The sequence below is a fragment of the Panthera tigris genome, chromosome A3 (genome assembly GCF_018350195.1).
Source record: "Panthera tigris isolate Pti1 chromosome A3, P.tigris_Pti1_mat1.1, whole genome shotgun sequence".
NCBI classification, from domain to species: Eukaryota; Metazoa; Chordata; class Mammalia; order Carnivora; family Felidae; genus Panthera; species Panthera tigris.
This window is the reverse complement of record NC_056662.1, coordinates 65,616,135-65,632,965: the sequence shown is the minus strand read 5'-3', so window position 1 is coordinate 65,632,965 and position 16,831 is coordinate 65,616,135. Positions and strand designations below refer to the sequence as shown.

The following is a 16,831-nucleotide window of genomic DNA, read 5'->3' as shown; positions in this document are numbered from 1 at the left end:
CTGTGTGTGTCGCCGTTATGGACAACTGCTTTTTTGCTCTGCATCTGCATGTGTGTATATGTGCGCGTGTGTGTGTTTGGGGATTTGAGGGTTGAGCTGTGTAGCCTGTTTTTTTTTTCTCCTCCTACTTTTCACTAATGAGCACTGTGGACTTGCTCTGGGCCCTGTCAGGCATTAGAGCCTCCCTTCCCCAGTCCCCTGGGATCAGGCGGGGACTTTGCTCTCAAAGTCTCACCCAGGCAAGCACTGCTCAGAGGTAGGGATAGCCTTTGCCTATCAGATTCTGACAGGCCTGTCCTGGGCTCCCTGGGGCTTCAGAGGCTTTCTCTGAACTGCCTGTTGCCTGAGGGTAGGCTCTTTGCCTACGTGACTGACTGTACTGTCCTGCTTATGCCCAGTGTTAAACCAACTCTTGCCCATGGCCTGGCGCTGCTCTCCTGACACGCGTGCGGAGCTGGAAAGAGCTCGGGGAGTCTTGGCTCCTGTATTAGTTCCGTGTTGCTGCTGTAACACAGTACTACCCACTTAGTGGCTTAAAGCAACTCAGATTTATTCTCTTTACAGTTATGGTGGTCTACAGGTCTGTCTAAAATGGGTTGGCAGAGAGTTATGTTCTTTCTGGAGGCTCTCAGAGAAAATTTATTTTTGTGCTTCTTTTAGTTTCTAAAGGCTGCTTGCATTCCTTGGCTCTTTCCAACCTCCACTTCTCCGAGGTCACATCCCCTTCTCTCTCACCCTCCTGTCTCCCTCTTGCAAAACCCTTGTGATTACGTTGGACCCGTGGAATAGTCTAGGCTTATCTCCCCATTGGGAGGCCTTTAATCACATCCCAGAGCCTCTTTTACTATGTTAAGGTGAATTCACAGGTTCTGAGGATTGGGACAGGCACATCTTTGGGGGGGGCTTATCCCCGAGCCTACCACAGCATCCTCCACCTCAGAGAAGATCTGTGCAAATGAATAGATGTGGTGGATCCTGAACCAACCTGGTCATAGTTTGATTCCTGTGATTCTAACAAGGCTTTCCAAACCCCTTCTCCCTCTAGAAACCTCCCTAGCTTGATAACTTCTGAAGTCCTCCTCTTAGGGCATAAAGTATCCTCAACCACACTGAGAACCCAGGCTTAGAACGAGGCCTGAACGCGTTTCTTCACACTAATATGTAAATGGTTGACAACAGAGCCTTTCCTAACAGCCAGCTGTGATTGGAGGGAGGCTTGTATGAGGGAAGGAGGAGGCAGGGAGGCCACAGGCTGACTTGGATCATGTCCTAATTACCCATGGAGGTTCCCAGTGATGGAGGGAGCGAAAGCACCTAGAAGTATGACCATAAAGTTTTAATCAAACAGAGCAGAATGGCCGCGATGCAGAACAGGTAGTGCTTGGAGAAGAGGAAGAAGACCATCTCCTTGGTGACATAGATGATGTGTATAAAGATGAAGCAGTACAGGAACATGGCAAACTGGTTCTGGGGGAGCAGGAGGTCCTGGAGGCCTCCGGAGAACTGTGGGGGAAAGAAGAGAGTGGAGCTGGCCAAACCGGGCTCAGGTGCCAGGCAGGTCTGTGCGTCAGTCCTGCTCTTGTCCCCTCCGGAATGGGACCTGGGGCAGGTTGTCTTCCTCATCCCCCGTTCACAAGACCGCAAGAGGAAGAGTGGACCGAGAACCGAAACATTCCTAGTCAGGTCACTGGCACGTGGAGGAACTCATGGGTTTTCACTTCTTGCGTCTGCCTTTAGCCTTCCTGAGCCAGGCTCCAGGTGACACCTTCCCTTCTCTGTGCGTTCTGTGCTGTGGCTGAGTCACACAGGTGGCAGTCTCTCTCTGACTCTGAGATCCCCAGATCTGGATGCTGGGTTCTTGGGAATGTTCTCTGCATGGTTTGCCCTGACACTCGGCCTTGTTTTCTGGACAGCGGCACAATGAGAGGATGTCCCTTGGGCGCAAGTGACTGTTTCTGACCTCTTGTACTGGCATATGTCTCACAGGGTCAGTCTGTGGTCTATCAGTCTAAGGTTGGGTCTCTCTGGGGGATAGGTGGTGAGAGACAGGTGATAGAGCCTCACTAAACCCTCACGGTACTGAGGAGGAGGAAAGCAGCTCAAGTTAGTTCTGGCTGATTCTGCCTGTGTTCTTGCTGCTCATTTCTGGAATCTATAGAATTCAGATCCAACAAGCCTCCATTTTAACTGTAGAAAGCATCAACATCGAAGTACAGCAAAAAAGCTGATATAACTATTTTGATCTGTAGTTAAGAAGGCATCACCCATGGTTTATTCTTTAAAATATCTTTTAAAATCATGCCATGTTTTTTTGTAAGCAGGCAGATGGCAGGAGCTGTGATACCCCAAGCTGGCTAGAAACAGACAGAGATACTTTTCAATACAATGAAATCCATCTACCCACCCATTCATCCAGAAAAAGAGAGTGGGGAGGGGCTTAAAAATCAAGTCAGCTCTCTACCTGTCAATAAATGCACAACACGTGAAATACTTTTGTAAACGAACATGAAAGACAGCAGTTTCGGACACACCATTGTTGGAGTAACCACATACAATGTGAGGGCAAATAAATAAACCCGAGGGGGCAGAAAATGACTCCAGGGATGCCATTTCCAAAGTGAATGGCAAGGCAGGTTGAAGAGCAGAGGAAGAAACCCAGTGTTCTAGAGGGAGGGGTGGCTGCATGAGCCCTACTGGGCACCTATAGACCTGCTATGACTCTGGGTCCATGGATTTCCAGCGGCCCCAAAGCAGCCAGCATATGCTTTCAGTCTAAAATGCTGATGGGTGATAATTATGATATTGACAACCAGACATGCATTTGTGAAACCTTTTAGACTTTTCACAACACTTTCCACGGTCTATCTTTTGAGCAGAAGACAGACAGCAGATAGGACTATACACCCAGGGTTTCAGCTCATCCACAAGAGTAAGCTTTTCAAACTAAAAAAAGGGAAAACAAATATGGTTAGAAGGAGGCATAGAGCAAAGGCACAGTACCTTAACCACAGGTGCTTTAAGTAGTTTCAGTGTCCAACTCGGGACACATTTTATCCCAGGATACTGAGAATAAAACCCCAAGCCTGGACATGGAACTTACCTGTGAGAAATCAAAAATCTGAGGAATGTGCCAGAATCTTAGAGACAAGCAAATGTTTGTTCTATTTTTTCTTTAAAGAGGGAGTAAAAAAGATGGGATTCTGGAGATCCCACTTCCATCAGCTTGACTTGGCTTAGCAAAACCATTCGGTGTATAATTAAGCAGGCATTTTGTGAGCAAGAAAAAAATGATTAATTGTTAAAAGCCAGCATGTGTTCATTGAAAACAAATCATGCAAAACCAATCTCATTTTCTTAGGGAAAAAAAATTGACCCGTCAATTAGGGAAATTCTATAGGTAGTGTAATAACTTAATTATGGGAAACCGTTTGACGGTGTGTCTGTCTCAAGATAGTTTTTCTGGACAAGGTAGAGAAATGTGAGCTGGATAAAATGTGACGCAAGGGTGGTGATTAATGGAACATTGCTAACCTGTAGGGAGATCTTTTAGTGGTATTTACTTTAGGTCATACCCTCCTCAACAATTACAGTGATGACTTGGATAAAGACAGAAGGCAAGTTTCTCAGAATTGAGGATGACCCAGAGCTGGGAAGCATGGCTAATACATTACATCCCAATAAAATTGCCAAGTGATGAATGTAAGTTGTTGCATTTGGGTCAAGAAGTGAATTGTGTGAGTGCATAAAAACGGTAATAGCTAACATTTATTGAGCGCTTACCTAATCTGCCAGGCTCATTGCAAAGCACCTCACATGCAGCCTATCACTGAATTCTCACGGCAACCCTATGAGGTAGGTACTGCTTTCCAGGTGCACAGAGCGAGGCTCAAGGAGGATTCGTAACTCGCCCAACGCCACGCAGTTCATACACGGGAGAAACAGAGTTTTAACCAATCCTGTCTGACTTTAAAGCCCGGGCAACCTGCTTTAAACAATGGCGTCTTGTGTAATTTAGGACTTGTGGTGGCCCAATCACACAGTGCTAAGTCCTTCACATCCCATTTAATCAAGAATAGGCTTTTTTATCCCCATTTAGTACAGGTTAGGGGAGAGCAGCCCATTTCTTGCCACAAGACGTCTAAGCCTTAGATGGCAACAAGGAAGAGCGAACAGAACCAATGCAGCTCTGTTAAGGGGAAGGTGATGGTTTTATCAAAATCCACTGGCCAGACTGCAGGAGGGCTCACATCTCTTACACAACAGGCAGAGAGGAATAGAGAGTGGTGAAAAGATGTTGAAGACTTTTCCCTGAGGAGGGAAGCTGCAGACAGGTGGGTGGACAGGTGGTTCTGGGGCCCCCTCCAGGGTCAGGGTCAACTCTCCTTAAAGAGTTGATCTCAGCCAAGCAGGGCAGCTCTAAAGCAGCCGGCAACCCATCTCTGGACCCGGGGCAGGGTGCAGGGGTGAAGCAGGTCAGGCGGGCTCCCCATGCAGGCAGCCCCCAGCCCTCGGGCCGGGGGATGGAGGGGGGGGACCTGAGAGCCTCTGGCCAGCGCCCCCACCCTCCCGGCACCTACCAGGCGGGGCATGGCCTGCTGCTGCAACTGCTCCATCACCTCCTCGTGCTGCCGCTGGCGCTCGTTCTCCTCATGCAGGTACTTGAGCCGCGTCAGCTCAAACTCCATGCGCACCTTCTCCAGCTCCATCTCGGCGTTGCGCTCGGTCCCCGGTGTCCCGGGAGTGGCCGGGGCCGGAGGCGGCTCTTCGAGTTCGGGTGCGTCACCCGCCTGGCCCTTGGCGGTGGGACCGGCCTTGGAGCACAGTGACTTGGGCGGCCCTGGACAGCCTGCGTCCTCGCGAGCTTCCATCTCCTCCAGGTAGTGGTAGGAAGAGTCTGGCTTCGGGGACTCCGCCTCCTGGAGCAGCAGCGAAGGGGCAATTCAGGGGCCTGGGGCCACCCACATTCCCCCACGGCACATCTACAGCCCCAGGCCACAGTGGGCGGGGGGCGTGTGAAAGAGGGCTATGACCTGTAAGGATCTAGAGTTCTAACCAGAGGTGCACTTACCTGGAGTTACACGGAAGGACAGGGCACACTGACGGGAAGGAATGGCACCCTGGAGTTGCAGGGGGAGGCTTGGGGCGTTGAGATAGAAGTCTGACTTCCTGATGACTTTCCAATCATCACTGGTGAAACTTTCCCACCCCCCACTCTATGTAACTCTGAGGCCAGTTATACACCCGGTCCTCTCTGGGCTACAGAGGGAAGAACCTCCACATAGGGGACCAACAAAAAAGGGCCACGGGGGGAGCCAGATCCCAGTCACAGAAGGAGGAAAGGGCCCTGAATGGGGCGCTAGATGGGAGAGAGCAAAGCCAGCTTCCAGTGACTTCACAATCTCATCAAGGGCTACCTGGTCCCTGGTGACAGCTGGGGGCCAGTTGTGGGGGTGGGGTGCACATCACCTGCTCTTGTTAGCAGCTCTCTGGGATCCCCTAGCACTTAGCTCCGATCCCGTGTTCCTCCCTGTGTAGGGACAGGCTGGGGCAGTGAAATGAGGCACCCCCCCCTTACCAAAGAAGGCCTTGACTTCCCTTCAGACATGGGGTCATCAGGCACCACCTTGGGGAAGGCTGGGCCGCTTTCTCCTGCTCCCCGGGCTTCCACTGATTCCCTGTCCTCTGCTGCCATCCAGAAAACCACAATGCTGCCAACTGCGGCCAAAGGACATCTTTTGAGGTGTTGACATTTGGTCTCACTGGATTCCACAGCTGGGCTACCATCACAATCCCCTGCCCTCATAATAACCCACATTCTATTAGTTGCTAGGGCCCCTTTGGCAGAGGGTGTGACACACCCTTGAGGTCCAGTATGAAGAACTGCAGGATGAGTCTTTGCCACCCTAGGGACTGCTTTAGAAACTAGAATTCCACCACTTGAAACCCAAAGTTCCATCATTTGAAATCTCTTCCCTTGGGGCCCTCTTTTATATGTATGTATGTGTGTATGTATGTATGTATGGCTATTGATTGAGGAGGGGAGGGGAGAGGAAGAGAGAGAATCCTAAGCAGGCTCCATGCGCAGCACAGAGCCCAACGCGGGGCTCGAGCTCACAAACCATGAGATCGTGACTTGAGCCGAAATCAAGAGTCAGACGCTTAACTGACTGGGCCCCACAGGCCGCCCCCCCACCTCCCGCTAGGGTCCCTCTTTTAAAAGCAGACTGTATTGGGATGAGTTACAGTTGGCTCCACAAACCCCGTTATAGGCTGAATTGTGTCTCCCCTCCAAATTCATATGTTGAAGCCCTACCCCTCAGTTCCTTAGAATGTGCCCTTATTTAGAGATAGGGCCTTTAAAGAAGTGATTATGTTAACATGAGGTCATTAGGGTAGGTTCTAATCCAGTATGACTGATGTCCTTATATGAAGAGGAAATCTGGGCACAGACACGCACAGAAGGAAGGTGGTGTGAACATAAGGGAGAAGAAGCCCATCTACAAGCCCAGAAGAGAGGCCTTGTGTTAGTAGTCAGTGTTCTCCAGAGAAACAGAACCAATAGGGGCCACACATATATATGATCTATTATAAGGAATTGGCTCACGTGAAGAAGTGGCATGATCTGCTGGCTGCCAGTGGGACCTCCAGGAAAGCTGGTGGTGTGAATTCCAGTCCCAGTCCATGGCCAGGAGAAGACCGATGTCTCAGCTCAAGCATTCAGGCAGAGAGAACCAATTTAGTTTTCTCCCACTTTTTTCTATTCAGGCCCTCAAAGGATGAGATGATGCCCATGCACAATGGGTAGGGCCTTCTGCTTTACTCAGCCCTCCAATTTAAATGCTAATCTCTTCCAGAAATACCCTCACACACACTGAGAAGTTGGGTATCACACGGCCCAGTCAGGTGCAGACAAAATTAGCCACTACGGGGCTGGAACAGACCCTTCCCTTACAGCCTTCGGAAGGAACCAGCCCTGCTGGCACCTTGATCTTGGACTTCCAGCCTCCAGAAGTGAGAAAATGCATTTCTGTTGTTCAGGTCACCCAGTCTGTGCTGCTTTGCGCTTTGTCGTGGGAGCCCTAGCACACTGGTACAACTCCCATTATTCATAGAATGGATTGAGGGAGACCAGCAAAGAAACTGGGAGACTGGGGAATGTACTTTGCCCTCTTCAGTTTTGTGAAAATGACAAAAAGCATTTTTGGTAGTTGGAGGCAAAATTGCGTTACGGAAAGAGAAAGGATTGTGTTTGAGTTTTAGCTTTACTACTCTCCCTAGCTGTTGTCCAAGGGAAAGTAATTTTATCTGTCTGGTGCTCGGTGTACTCATTTAGAAATGGGGGTAAGATTTAGCCACTTCCCTACGCTGTGGCACTGACATGAAGACAAGAAAGTATATTTGCCTGCTACCTGCCTCTACAGTGGCTAAGGCAATGGTCATCATCATCACCATGATCATAGTGGGTTTGTCACTAGAGAGGAGAAAGTGCTTAAGTTCTGCCATCTTGCAAATCTTACAGTTTGAAAACCATGGCTCTTCTCTCCCAGCACTTTAATGGTGACCAGAACTATGTCAAGATTCTTGTGTAAGATGTTGATACTGCCTTAAGCACTAGAAGTAGGATTGCTAGATAAATAGAGGATGCCCAGTTAAAGTTGAATTTTAGATAGTTTTTAGTATCAATATGTTCTAAAAATTACATGGGACACCCTTATATTAAAAAATGATTCCTTGTTTTTCTGAACTTCAAATTTAACTGGGGATCCTGCAGTTTTATTTGCTAAATCTGGCGATCTTAACTAGGAGAGAGCTAACCAAAGAAACAATTATCTGTGACCAAATAATGAACTGTCATTAAAAGTCACCAAGTACTGGGGTGCCTGGGTGGCTCAGTCAGTTAAGTGTCTGACTCTAGATTTCAGCTCAGGTCATGATCTCGTAATTCATGAGTTCGAGCCCCATATCAGTCTCCATGCTAGCAGTGTGAGCCTGCTTGGGATTCTTTCTCTCTCTTTCTCTCTCTTTCTCTCTCTCTCTCTCTCTCTCTCTCTGCCCCTCCCCAGCTCTCTCTCTGTATCTCAAATAAATTTTTTAAAAATCACCAAGTACTAAAAAGCATAATAAGTGTTATGGGTAGTTGTATTAGCTATCTATCAAACAACCATAGAATCTCAGTGGTATAAAACAATAAACATGCATTTAGCTCAGGTATCTAAGAATTGGCTGATCTAGGCTGGGCTCAACCAGGGGGCTTGCCCAAGGCAACTTCCTTCCACATGTCCCTCATCCTCCTCTTGGGAACAGTGGGTTAGCCTGTGCATGCTCTTTTCATGGCAATGGAAGAAGCACAAGGGTCCTTGGAACTGGCACATCATCACCTCCATCTTGAGCTATTGGCATTGGCCAATAATATAAGGTGGTCATATGGCCAAACCCATGTGGTTTGCCCACTACCTGCAAAGGTGGGAGTCAAAGGTGGGAGAAATGTACTCTGCCTTTTTAGTGGGAAGAACTGGAAAGACATACAGTGAAAGGTATGGTAAAAAATATATGTGGTATGGCTAGAGGGCAAGATGAAGAGTTGGGGCCCTTAAGGCAATGTAGTCATGTTAGTAAGAAGACCAATGCTAATATGGTTGGAGCGGCTAGGGAGGGCTTAGTGGAAGAGGTGACATGAAGGGTGGGTGGAATTTGGGCAAGAGGGAAGGATCTGCATGAGCAAAATCTCAATTGCTAATTATTATCCATTTTCCTCTCCATTTCTGCTCTCTGCCCCTCTCCACTCTGATCTTTTCCCAGGAGGCTGACCTCCATGTAGCTGCATCAATTTCAGCAAAGCAGTATATTCTAAAGCAAAATGGAATCTATGACTCCCATTTCCCCTGCCCCGAGGTAAGATCTTCACACACCTGTCCTTTAGGGGACTCTGCAGGAAGCTGGGGATATGGGTCTCACAAGCCTTGGCCTGGTTTCACACTCCTGGCAGCACGAAGAGGGTCTTTCCTCCTCTGCTGTGCCCAGGGAAAGGCAGGGTATGGTAAAGTCACATGAGGGAGCGAGGGAGACAGGATCATATGGGAGCCCAACAGGGACTTGGATGACGGGGCCTCACCAGGGCCTAGTCATGTTGGCTTCAGCAGCTGAGCTGGTCACTGTTAGAATGCTTTGGTTCTGGTGGTTCTGCTTCTCTGTGTCCTCTTTTTACCAGCATTCTCCACTTCTTTCCTACCTCATAGCTTCCGTGTATTCAGCTAACTCGTTTCAGGAACTGTGGCTTCTAGTGGCCCTCCAGGGCCCTGACTGCACGGCCTCTCACTGTGTATTCCGTCTTATGTTTGTCCTAACTATCTTAGTCACTCATGACTTCCTAGTAGACTTTTCCAAAGACAAGAGTCAGAATGAGTTGGGTTGTCTGGGCACCGCTTCTCATTCTAGCCACTGGGGAGCCTGTGGTCAGTGTGCCTCAGCCGGGTTCAGTCCCGAGGGTGAAGTGGAAGCTTGGGGAGAGCAGGGACACACAGTGCACAGCAGCCTAGGGTTGTCCGTAAGCAGGAGCTGTGTGTGTGTGGGTGGGGTGGGGTGGGAGGGTACGTTTCCTTTAGAGGGAGCACTGGGTGCCCCAGGCAGCATGTTGAGGATTTATGGGCACAGTCCTCGAGCAACATATCAACTGTAGGTTTGGCCAATAACCCGGTTAGAGGCTTGTGGATTAGCACAGTGGTCACCAGATTTCATGCACCTTGTCTCATTTGGTCCTCAGAATGCCCTTGTGAGGCCATTGAACGCAGGTACCACTATTGCCTGACAAGCAAGGAACCTGAGTGACACAGGGAGGTGAAGAAATTGGTGCCCGGGTGTGAAGGACATGATTAGTTGAGATGGGTCTGGAATGCAGGTTCTCAGCTCCTAACATGGTCATGTTAGACCATAAGGATGGCCTTTGGATCTCCAACTCTAAGAGGTGAGATGATTTTTCTACCTCATAAAAATAAAGAAGTCATTATGTACAGTAGATAACTTTTGACAACATTGTTTATGACGGGAAAAGACCGGGGAGAAATAAAATTTCCACCAGAAGGGCTCTGGTTAAATACTTAGTGCTGTATCCATATCAAGAATACTATGCACATTTAAAAAAGAATAAGATGAAAGAAAAAAATGAATAAGGGAGCTGCATCAGTGCAAATATGGAACGCTCTCCAAGATATATTATTCAGTGGAAAAGCAAAAATGGTGTTCCCGTATGTATTAAAATATGAAAACATAGTATATTTGTATATGCCTAAAATATGCCTGGAAATACACATAGTAAATTGGCTCATGGTGACTGTCTCTGAGGTGGGAGAGATGACGGACTGGGGGTTTGGCGTGGGAGGGAGACATTCTTGACTGCATAACATTTTGTACTCTGACGTTTAAAAAAATCATATGCATATATTACATTTTCAGTTAAAAATTTTAAAAGGAATCTGGGTGAGAGAGCTGTGCTCAGTGTATGTGAAGGAAGTTTAGGGTATAAAACTCGTTCTGGTTGAGGACAGGCAGGGATTGGAGCCAATGGGACATATCCAGCCTACACATCATCCTCTTACCCTCTGACTCCCTCCCCAGTCTTTACTTCAACTGGGGATGGAATTCTTACTGCTGAAATGTCTTCTTCCCTTCTTGGCTGCCTCAGATACAGTGATGTGGCTTTGGGACCCTTCAGCTCAGATGTGCTGGAACATTTAGAGGATTATAATAGTAACACTAATAATAGCTTATAGTTCTTGGGCACTAACCATGTACCAGGCCCTGGGAGTTTTTCATGGACTATTTTATATAAGTTTTCAGAGGTACCATATGAGTTAGGTGTTATTTTTATCTCTATCCTTACAGAAGTGGTAACTGAGTTTCAGAGAGGCCAAGTCACCTGCCCACAGGGACAGTTAGGAACAGGCGGAGACTGTTAAGTACCAGAGTCCCTGTATTAAATTCCTTCCTGCTTGAAATACTTGGGATGGTTCCTGTCTTCCTGGTGGAAGCCTGATTGATACCAGGGATATTCAGGAGGAGAAGGTGACTCAAGATGCTCAGAGGATTTATGAGGGGGGAGAATCCATCTGAGGAGGGAGCAAGGAGCCCCTCCAAAGAGTCTGTATATATGTGTGTGAGTGTTTTATCCATCGGGGCCTAATCAGGAGACAGAAACCACATGGTAATTCCAACAGGGAAGGTAGACTATCAAGAATTATTACCTAGTGACAGGAGATTGACTAATTAGAGCTAAAAAGAACTCAACATATAGGAAGGAATAAAATGGGAGAGGTGTCTCTCTAAAGCCGAGATTCAGGTCTCATTGGAGAGGGTGTGGCTGGTGCCACTGAACAGTATAAAAGTTCACTAAAGCCAAGGTCAAGTAGGTCAAGGCTGGTAAGCAGGAAACTGCCTAGTGGGGGGCCAACAGCACTCACTACTCACCTAGGGTTCGGTGTTGAACTTACCAGAATGTCACTGGAGAGAACCTCAGCTTGTTGTGAAGCTGTCGCTTAGGTGCCCCTGAGACTCTCGAGAGGTTAGTGTCACCGGATGTGCCCAGGAGCAAGCATTGCAGCATTGAGGGATCAAGAAAAGACTCACCTTTTCCTGTGACGTCTCTCCGTCGCCCTCTACTGACAAAGCATAACATCGCGCACGGGCAAGAGGAATGTTTATAAACTCTGGCTTCAGTACCAAGACCAAGGCAATGAAAGGTAGAATTGCAGCCCAGAGGCAGTAACACTGCAGTGTGTGCAGTTCGAGGAATTCAGTTCCCTTTCAACATAGCTACTCCAATGCCCTGGGAGAATGTCCTGTCTTTTGAGAAGTTCACCCAAAACAATAACTGGCCCCTTCCAGGTTCCTGACCCTGTGCTAGTTACTGATGGGAGCTCTAAGGATCATCATATGCAGTTCTTATCTTTGTGGAATACATCATCTGGATGGAGACAGAAGGGGTGCTTCTCTCTGTTCCCTAAAAACACCCTAGCCTTCCTTCCTTCCAGGCTTTTTGCTGGCACTTTTGTCAGCCTATAAAATGCTCTCTCCTTTATCTCTGACTATGAAAGTCCCTGCAACCTTTGGGGTCTATCCCAGCCACTGCCACCTGTGAAACTGTGTGCTTTGTGTCTCTGGCTGCTTGGTGTTAACATGATCTGGTGTTTGTTTCAGCTCTCCCCCTAGATTAGAGGCTTGGTGCGGGCAGGGCATACTGCTTCACTCACGGTAGGCACCGAATGGGTTAGTGTGGCCCCTGGCCCCTGGCCAGGCTGTGGCTCCCTTCTGGCTAGTGAGTGTAACATAGGCAGGCAGCCAGAAGGTCAAGGAACTATCTTTTCCTGTTTGTCTCTACACGCCCAGCCGAACCAGAGGCCTCACTTCCTACCCACTTTTCCTGTTTGATCCCTCGACTTTGATGTGGGTGAGTTAGCAATCGAGGGATTCACACACAGCTGGGTGTAAATTAAACCCTTGTCCTTTTAACTCTATTTTAAATGCTTGGGAAGTAGGATGATGGGTGCAGGAACTTTGTCATTTCAAGGAATTTTGTGCATCATTTCACAAAGCTCCTTTCCCCCAATCTACAACATATGCAAATCCAATGGCCATTCATATACTGGGCTTGTTCAAGCAAAGCCCACCTGTGGTGACCTCAGAGAAACCAAAATATAGGTGCTCTTGTGCTCTAACCAGGTTCAAGCTCTTGATGGGAGGAATATTCCAATGGAGAACCTTCTTAAGGCTACGATTCTGGATTTTCATCATTCAGAGCTGAAAGGGCTATGGAGACCCTGTGGAGAGCTGAAAGGGCTATGGAGCCTGGGCCACAGTGGCTCTCAATAACAACGAGAATCCATTTGGGGTCAGAGAAGAGGACCAGTGGAGTGCAGTGGAAAATGTTCTGCACTGGTGAGTAGGGGTCCTGGGGTTCTGGCCCAAGCTGTGCCACTGGCTAAGCCACAATCTCAGTAAGTCATTGAAACACTCCAAAGATGCAGCTTCTGTGTGTAAAAACTGGGGCAATTTAGGCCTGCCCTGCTTCCTACAGGCCCATTATCCTTGTTTCCACTTGAAGACAGGTGGGCTTGCAGGTGGTGGTGCGTCTGCTATTAGAACTGCCCCCAGCTGGCCTTTTGGAGTGTGCCGAATGAGGTGATGGAAGGTCTCCCCTCACTTTGTTGAAGTTGCCCTCAAAAATCCTCCTTGAATGTTTCATCTGATACTCTTCTTTCGTTTCACATAAGTTAACATAAAACAAATTTATTCCGGGAAAGACCTTTTACTCTCCTCATCTTTGTCCCCCTCCATCCTCCTCCTCCCTGGCGACAAGAGGTGGGGAACCAACTCTGTGAAGCAGGGGTTGGCCAATACTGCCCCCTTGTGGTCCAGCTTGTCCTCACTGGGAGGCTTTCAGCTCCGTTTTCCAGAGATTCCTAATTCTGACCATTTGCAGAATTATCAGAAGGCCACCCAGAAAAGCTGACCCACAAGACCCTTGGAAGGGGTTCCAGATCCAGAGAATTCCTGGTGGCAACCCAAATGTCTACACTGGCTTTGTGGATGTCTGTGTCCCAGGGAGGACTTTGGGGGTGGAGAGGGAAGGAATACATCATAAATATCTGGCAGGTGTGAGGGTGCCTCTGGGAACAGGTGAGCACAGAGCTCTACAGAGCCACACTAGGACCTTGGCACTATGCCCTGCCCCCACCACAGCCCGTCATTTATGAAGGGCTGTGTGTGCTAGGCCTGGGCTGGGGCTCCGCATGTGTGCATTGCCACATTTAATTCCCCTCTGGAGGGATTGTTATCATCACCCCTATTTGTGCGGGAGGCAGCTGTGGCTCACAGAAGTTCAGCGATTTGCCCATGTCGCGGCTGTGAAGTGGTAAACTGATGACCAAAGCCAATCTGGTGTCTTACTTCCTCTTGGCCCTAGGGCTCACTGTCCCACACCCGCGGGCTGAGCCGGGGGCCTGATAGCCCCCCCAAGTCATCTCCAACCAGACTCCATAACTTTCCATCTCTCCCCTTCTCTAGACACCCTGCAAGGGTCCCGGTCACCAGGGTCCTACTAACAGTGCTGCCTACCATGATGGGGAGTGAAGGCAGTGGTAGGACTCAGCAAGACATGCTTGAGCCTTCTCTGCCCTCCCTTTCTGCTGCCCACCCCCAAGTGTCACCTTCTCTGTTCCCATGGGACCATGTCCTCTCTCTGCTCCCAGCAGATTTTTCTCTTTTGAGTATTGTGTCCCGTGGTACATCTCCCTCATGACACTAATCACAGTGAAATGTTACTATTGGCTCTCATGTTTCTGGACTTCTGAAACTCAGGCTTTTTTTTTTTTTTTTTTTTTTTTTTAACTTAATTTTTTAAGAGACATTTTACGTTCATAGAAAAAGACTTTAGGTTTTTTTTTTCTTTTCTAGGACAGAAACTATCCAACTTATCTCCACCCCATCACCTAGCATGGCGTCTGGCACATAGTAGGTGATCAACTATGAGCTTGTTGAGCGATGAGTAAGGCAAAACACACTGGACATGGGTAAAAAACAACAGCGAAGTATATCATTCAATGCATCTTTGCTGTAGCACGTGAAATCAATTACTGGTTTCTTGGCAGTTAAAAGTGATTTTTTCACGGCCCTCCCCTGGTTGATTTTCAAGTTTGCTCCAGAAGCTGCTGTGACCAAGGAGAGGCCTCTCCCTGGCGGCAATACCACCTTTGTCCAGAAGATGGCGGTCAAGGCCAGCAGAACACACCTTGCAGCCCTCCAGAGCCAGCCAGGCCTGCGCAGGTGTGACCCCTTTTTGTAAAAGATGCGGGGATCTGAACCTAGTTGCCAACCCTATAAATGCGCATGGGCGATAAGAACTGGCTTTCGAGGTGGGTTCTCTGGCTGATCCCTGTGAAAAGGAGCTTTTTTTGAAGACGTCTTTAAAGGGAAAATGTGGAAGCTGGCTGTGAGGGGACTGCCCCTCATAAACCCTCTTTCAGTAGTTTCTTGAAACACTGTGGAAAATGAACTTAACATAAAGCAGACACAGTCCTCAAACTCTAAATGACTCAGGACAACATCTTTTTTTTGCCTCTTAGAGCTCATTTCTTTGGAGATCCTTCCCAGCTCTGTGGCCACCTCTGCAGTTGACTAGAAGCTTCTCTCCTGCCACGTCTCTGCAAGTCTTCACCCTTAAGAGAGGTAAGTAAAGGCTTTCTGACTCGAACTGGCTGAAAAGAGGTTAACAGCCTAACAAAATGGCCTCGGTCTTTCTAGCACGATGGGAGGTTGCCAAACAGCTTTTTGGCAGAATTAATAAGACCTACCAATATTTTCTCCTCAGATTCAGCATAATTACTAAGGTAAGGCCAGGCCTCCCCTTCCCCCTGCTCCAGGGGACATGGGTGTGACCGTGGGAAGAGGGAAACATCTCCCTAATCTTGTGCTAAAACAGATTTTAAGGCTGCGGCCACCCCCACCCCCATTTTCCTTCTGACCTAAATCCTCCCCTGAATCTGAGCTGGGCTCTGGGCCAGGGTGTCAGCTGTGGACAAAGGCGCCCTGTTTGGGAGGCCTGGCTACTGTGTTTTCCTACCCAGTCTAACAAACGGTGTTGAACTCCCCCAAGTCAATGTGATAACACAGAGACATGCAAAGATGGGCAGTGGCCTCAGTGCTACCTCCCAGGAAACCAGAAACACTGTCCCCTCATATTTCTACCACCTGGCAACAGGGCTGTTCCTATGAAGCCGCCCACTCCTCTGCCCTGGGTGTGGCTGCTCACATGGAGGGCGCTGTGCTGGAGGCCTCCTCAGGCCAAGCTTGCCCTATTTTTTCTGGCTGACTGGGGAGCCAACGGTTACTCATTGCTTCTCCTCAGGGTCTTTGGAGCGTGAGTGCTGTCCCCCCTCCTCCCCATCTCTTTCTCTTTTCAGCACCCTGGCTCCTCTGCCTCTGGTATTGCAGGAATGGTTGGGGAGGGCTGGGCTGGACACCGGGACCAGCTCTGCTCAAACAGCCCATTGCCTTGCAAACTTGAGGGGACAGATCTTTTACTTCTGTAGGCATCGCTCCTGCTTCGGCAACGTGGGCATAACACACAGGCCCTAACTCGCCAGTTGGCCAGATGCCACTTTCATGTAGATGGTGCCGATGACAAATGGGGTGTTCATTCGAGATGGACAGGGCTCTCTGTGGGCCTGAAAGGAAGACCAAGATGGAAGGAGGAGGGAGGGTCAGAAGGATGAGAGGGATTTTGACCTGTGTTCGTTTGGTGGGACGGTATGCCAGGTGGGGAAATGGTGGGAACGGCGGCACAGTGGCAGGAATCCACGGAACACTTCCTAGGAACAGGGACCACGTCATTCTGGCTTAATCAGAAGTTGTCTGTGTACACACATGCAAGTCTGCCCATGGTGGGAACTTGGTGTGAGATCCAATTATGGAAGGCCTTGAGGTCCTGGCTCAATACTTTGGGGAGTATTGCAAGTTTATGAGCAAGGTTCACCTGTCAAGTAGCGTGAGGAAGATGAATGTGGCCATTTATGTATGAGAGAGGGTTGGAGAGACCGAAGGTAGCCGTTTAGGACAGAGAGGAGAGTGTGTGAGACCAAGATGGCGCCCAAGGGACCATTATAAAGGGCATTATGCACGAAGATCAGTAGGACTTGAGTCCAGGCCTGAGACGAGAGGCTGGTGGTACCGTGGCAGAAACTGGCAAGGCCAAGGAAGAAAGCCTGGTGTGGGCAGAAAGTTCAGCTTTTAGATCTTCCACCTGAGGGGACTGGGTTCCTTTGGCCAAATAGAAGCGGTGACC

General features: G+C 48.8%; 1 protein-coding gene and 2 long non-coding RNA genes across 4 annotated transcripts; 1 reads left to right on the top strand and 2 right to left on the bottom strand.

Moving 5' to 3' along the window:
- Positions 1-1,314: 1,314 nt before the first annotated feature.
- Positions 1,315-5,780, bottom strand: TMEM247 (transmembrane protein 247). The gene is made up of 3 exons (XM_007097859.2): positions 5,576-5,780; positions 4,578-4,916; positions 1,315-1,503 (listed from the first exon to the last, which is right to left on the bottom strand). The coding sequence occupies exons 1-3, from the start codon at positions 5,690-5,692 to the stop codon at positions 1,315-1,317; spliced, it is 645 nt and encodes a 214-aa protein (XP_007097921.1). The 5' UTR covers positions 5,693-5,780.
- LOC122237306 lies at positions 2,224-4,570 on the bottom strand. The gene is made up of 2 exons (XR_006215693.1): positions 3,781-4,570; positions 2,224-2,943 (listed from the first exon to the last, which is right to left on the bottom strand). It is a non-coding gene; the product is annotated as an uncharacterized LOC122237306 (long non-coding RNA).
- A 91-nt stretch (positions 5,781-5,871) lies between the features above and the next one.
- Positions 5,872-15,210, top strand: LOC122237305. 2 transcript variants are annotated; one of them, XR_006215692.1, is made up of 7 exons: positions 5,872-5,993; positions 8,800-8,892; positions 9,761-9,961; positions 11,487-11,732; positions 12,712-12,927; positions 14,446-14,814; positions 15,114-15,210. It is a non-coding gene; the product is annotated as an uncharacterized LOC122237305 (long non-coding RNA). The 2 variants fall into 2 exon arrangements; XR_006215691.1 differs by lacking the exon at positions 11,487-11,732.
- The last annotated feature ends 1,621 nt before the right edge of the window (positions 15,211-16,831 follow it).

Bases quoted from the DNA above. Each gene is read 5' to 3' on its own strand.
- TMEM247 (XM_007097859.2), bottom strand. From the start codon at position 5,692: ATGGCAGCAGAGGACAGGGAATCAGTGGAAGCCCGGGGAGCAGGAGAA. The intron at 4,917-5,575 runs GTAAGGGGGGGG...CTGCTGCTCCAG, and splicing joins GGAAGTCAAGGCCTTCTTTG to GAGGCGGAGTCCCCGAAGCC. The intron at 1,504-4,577 runs GTAGGTGCCGGG...TTTCCCCCACAG, and splicing joins AGCAGGCCATGCCCCGCCTG to TTCTCCGGAGGCCTCCAGGA.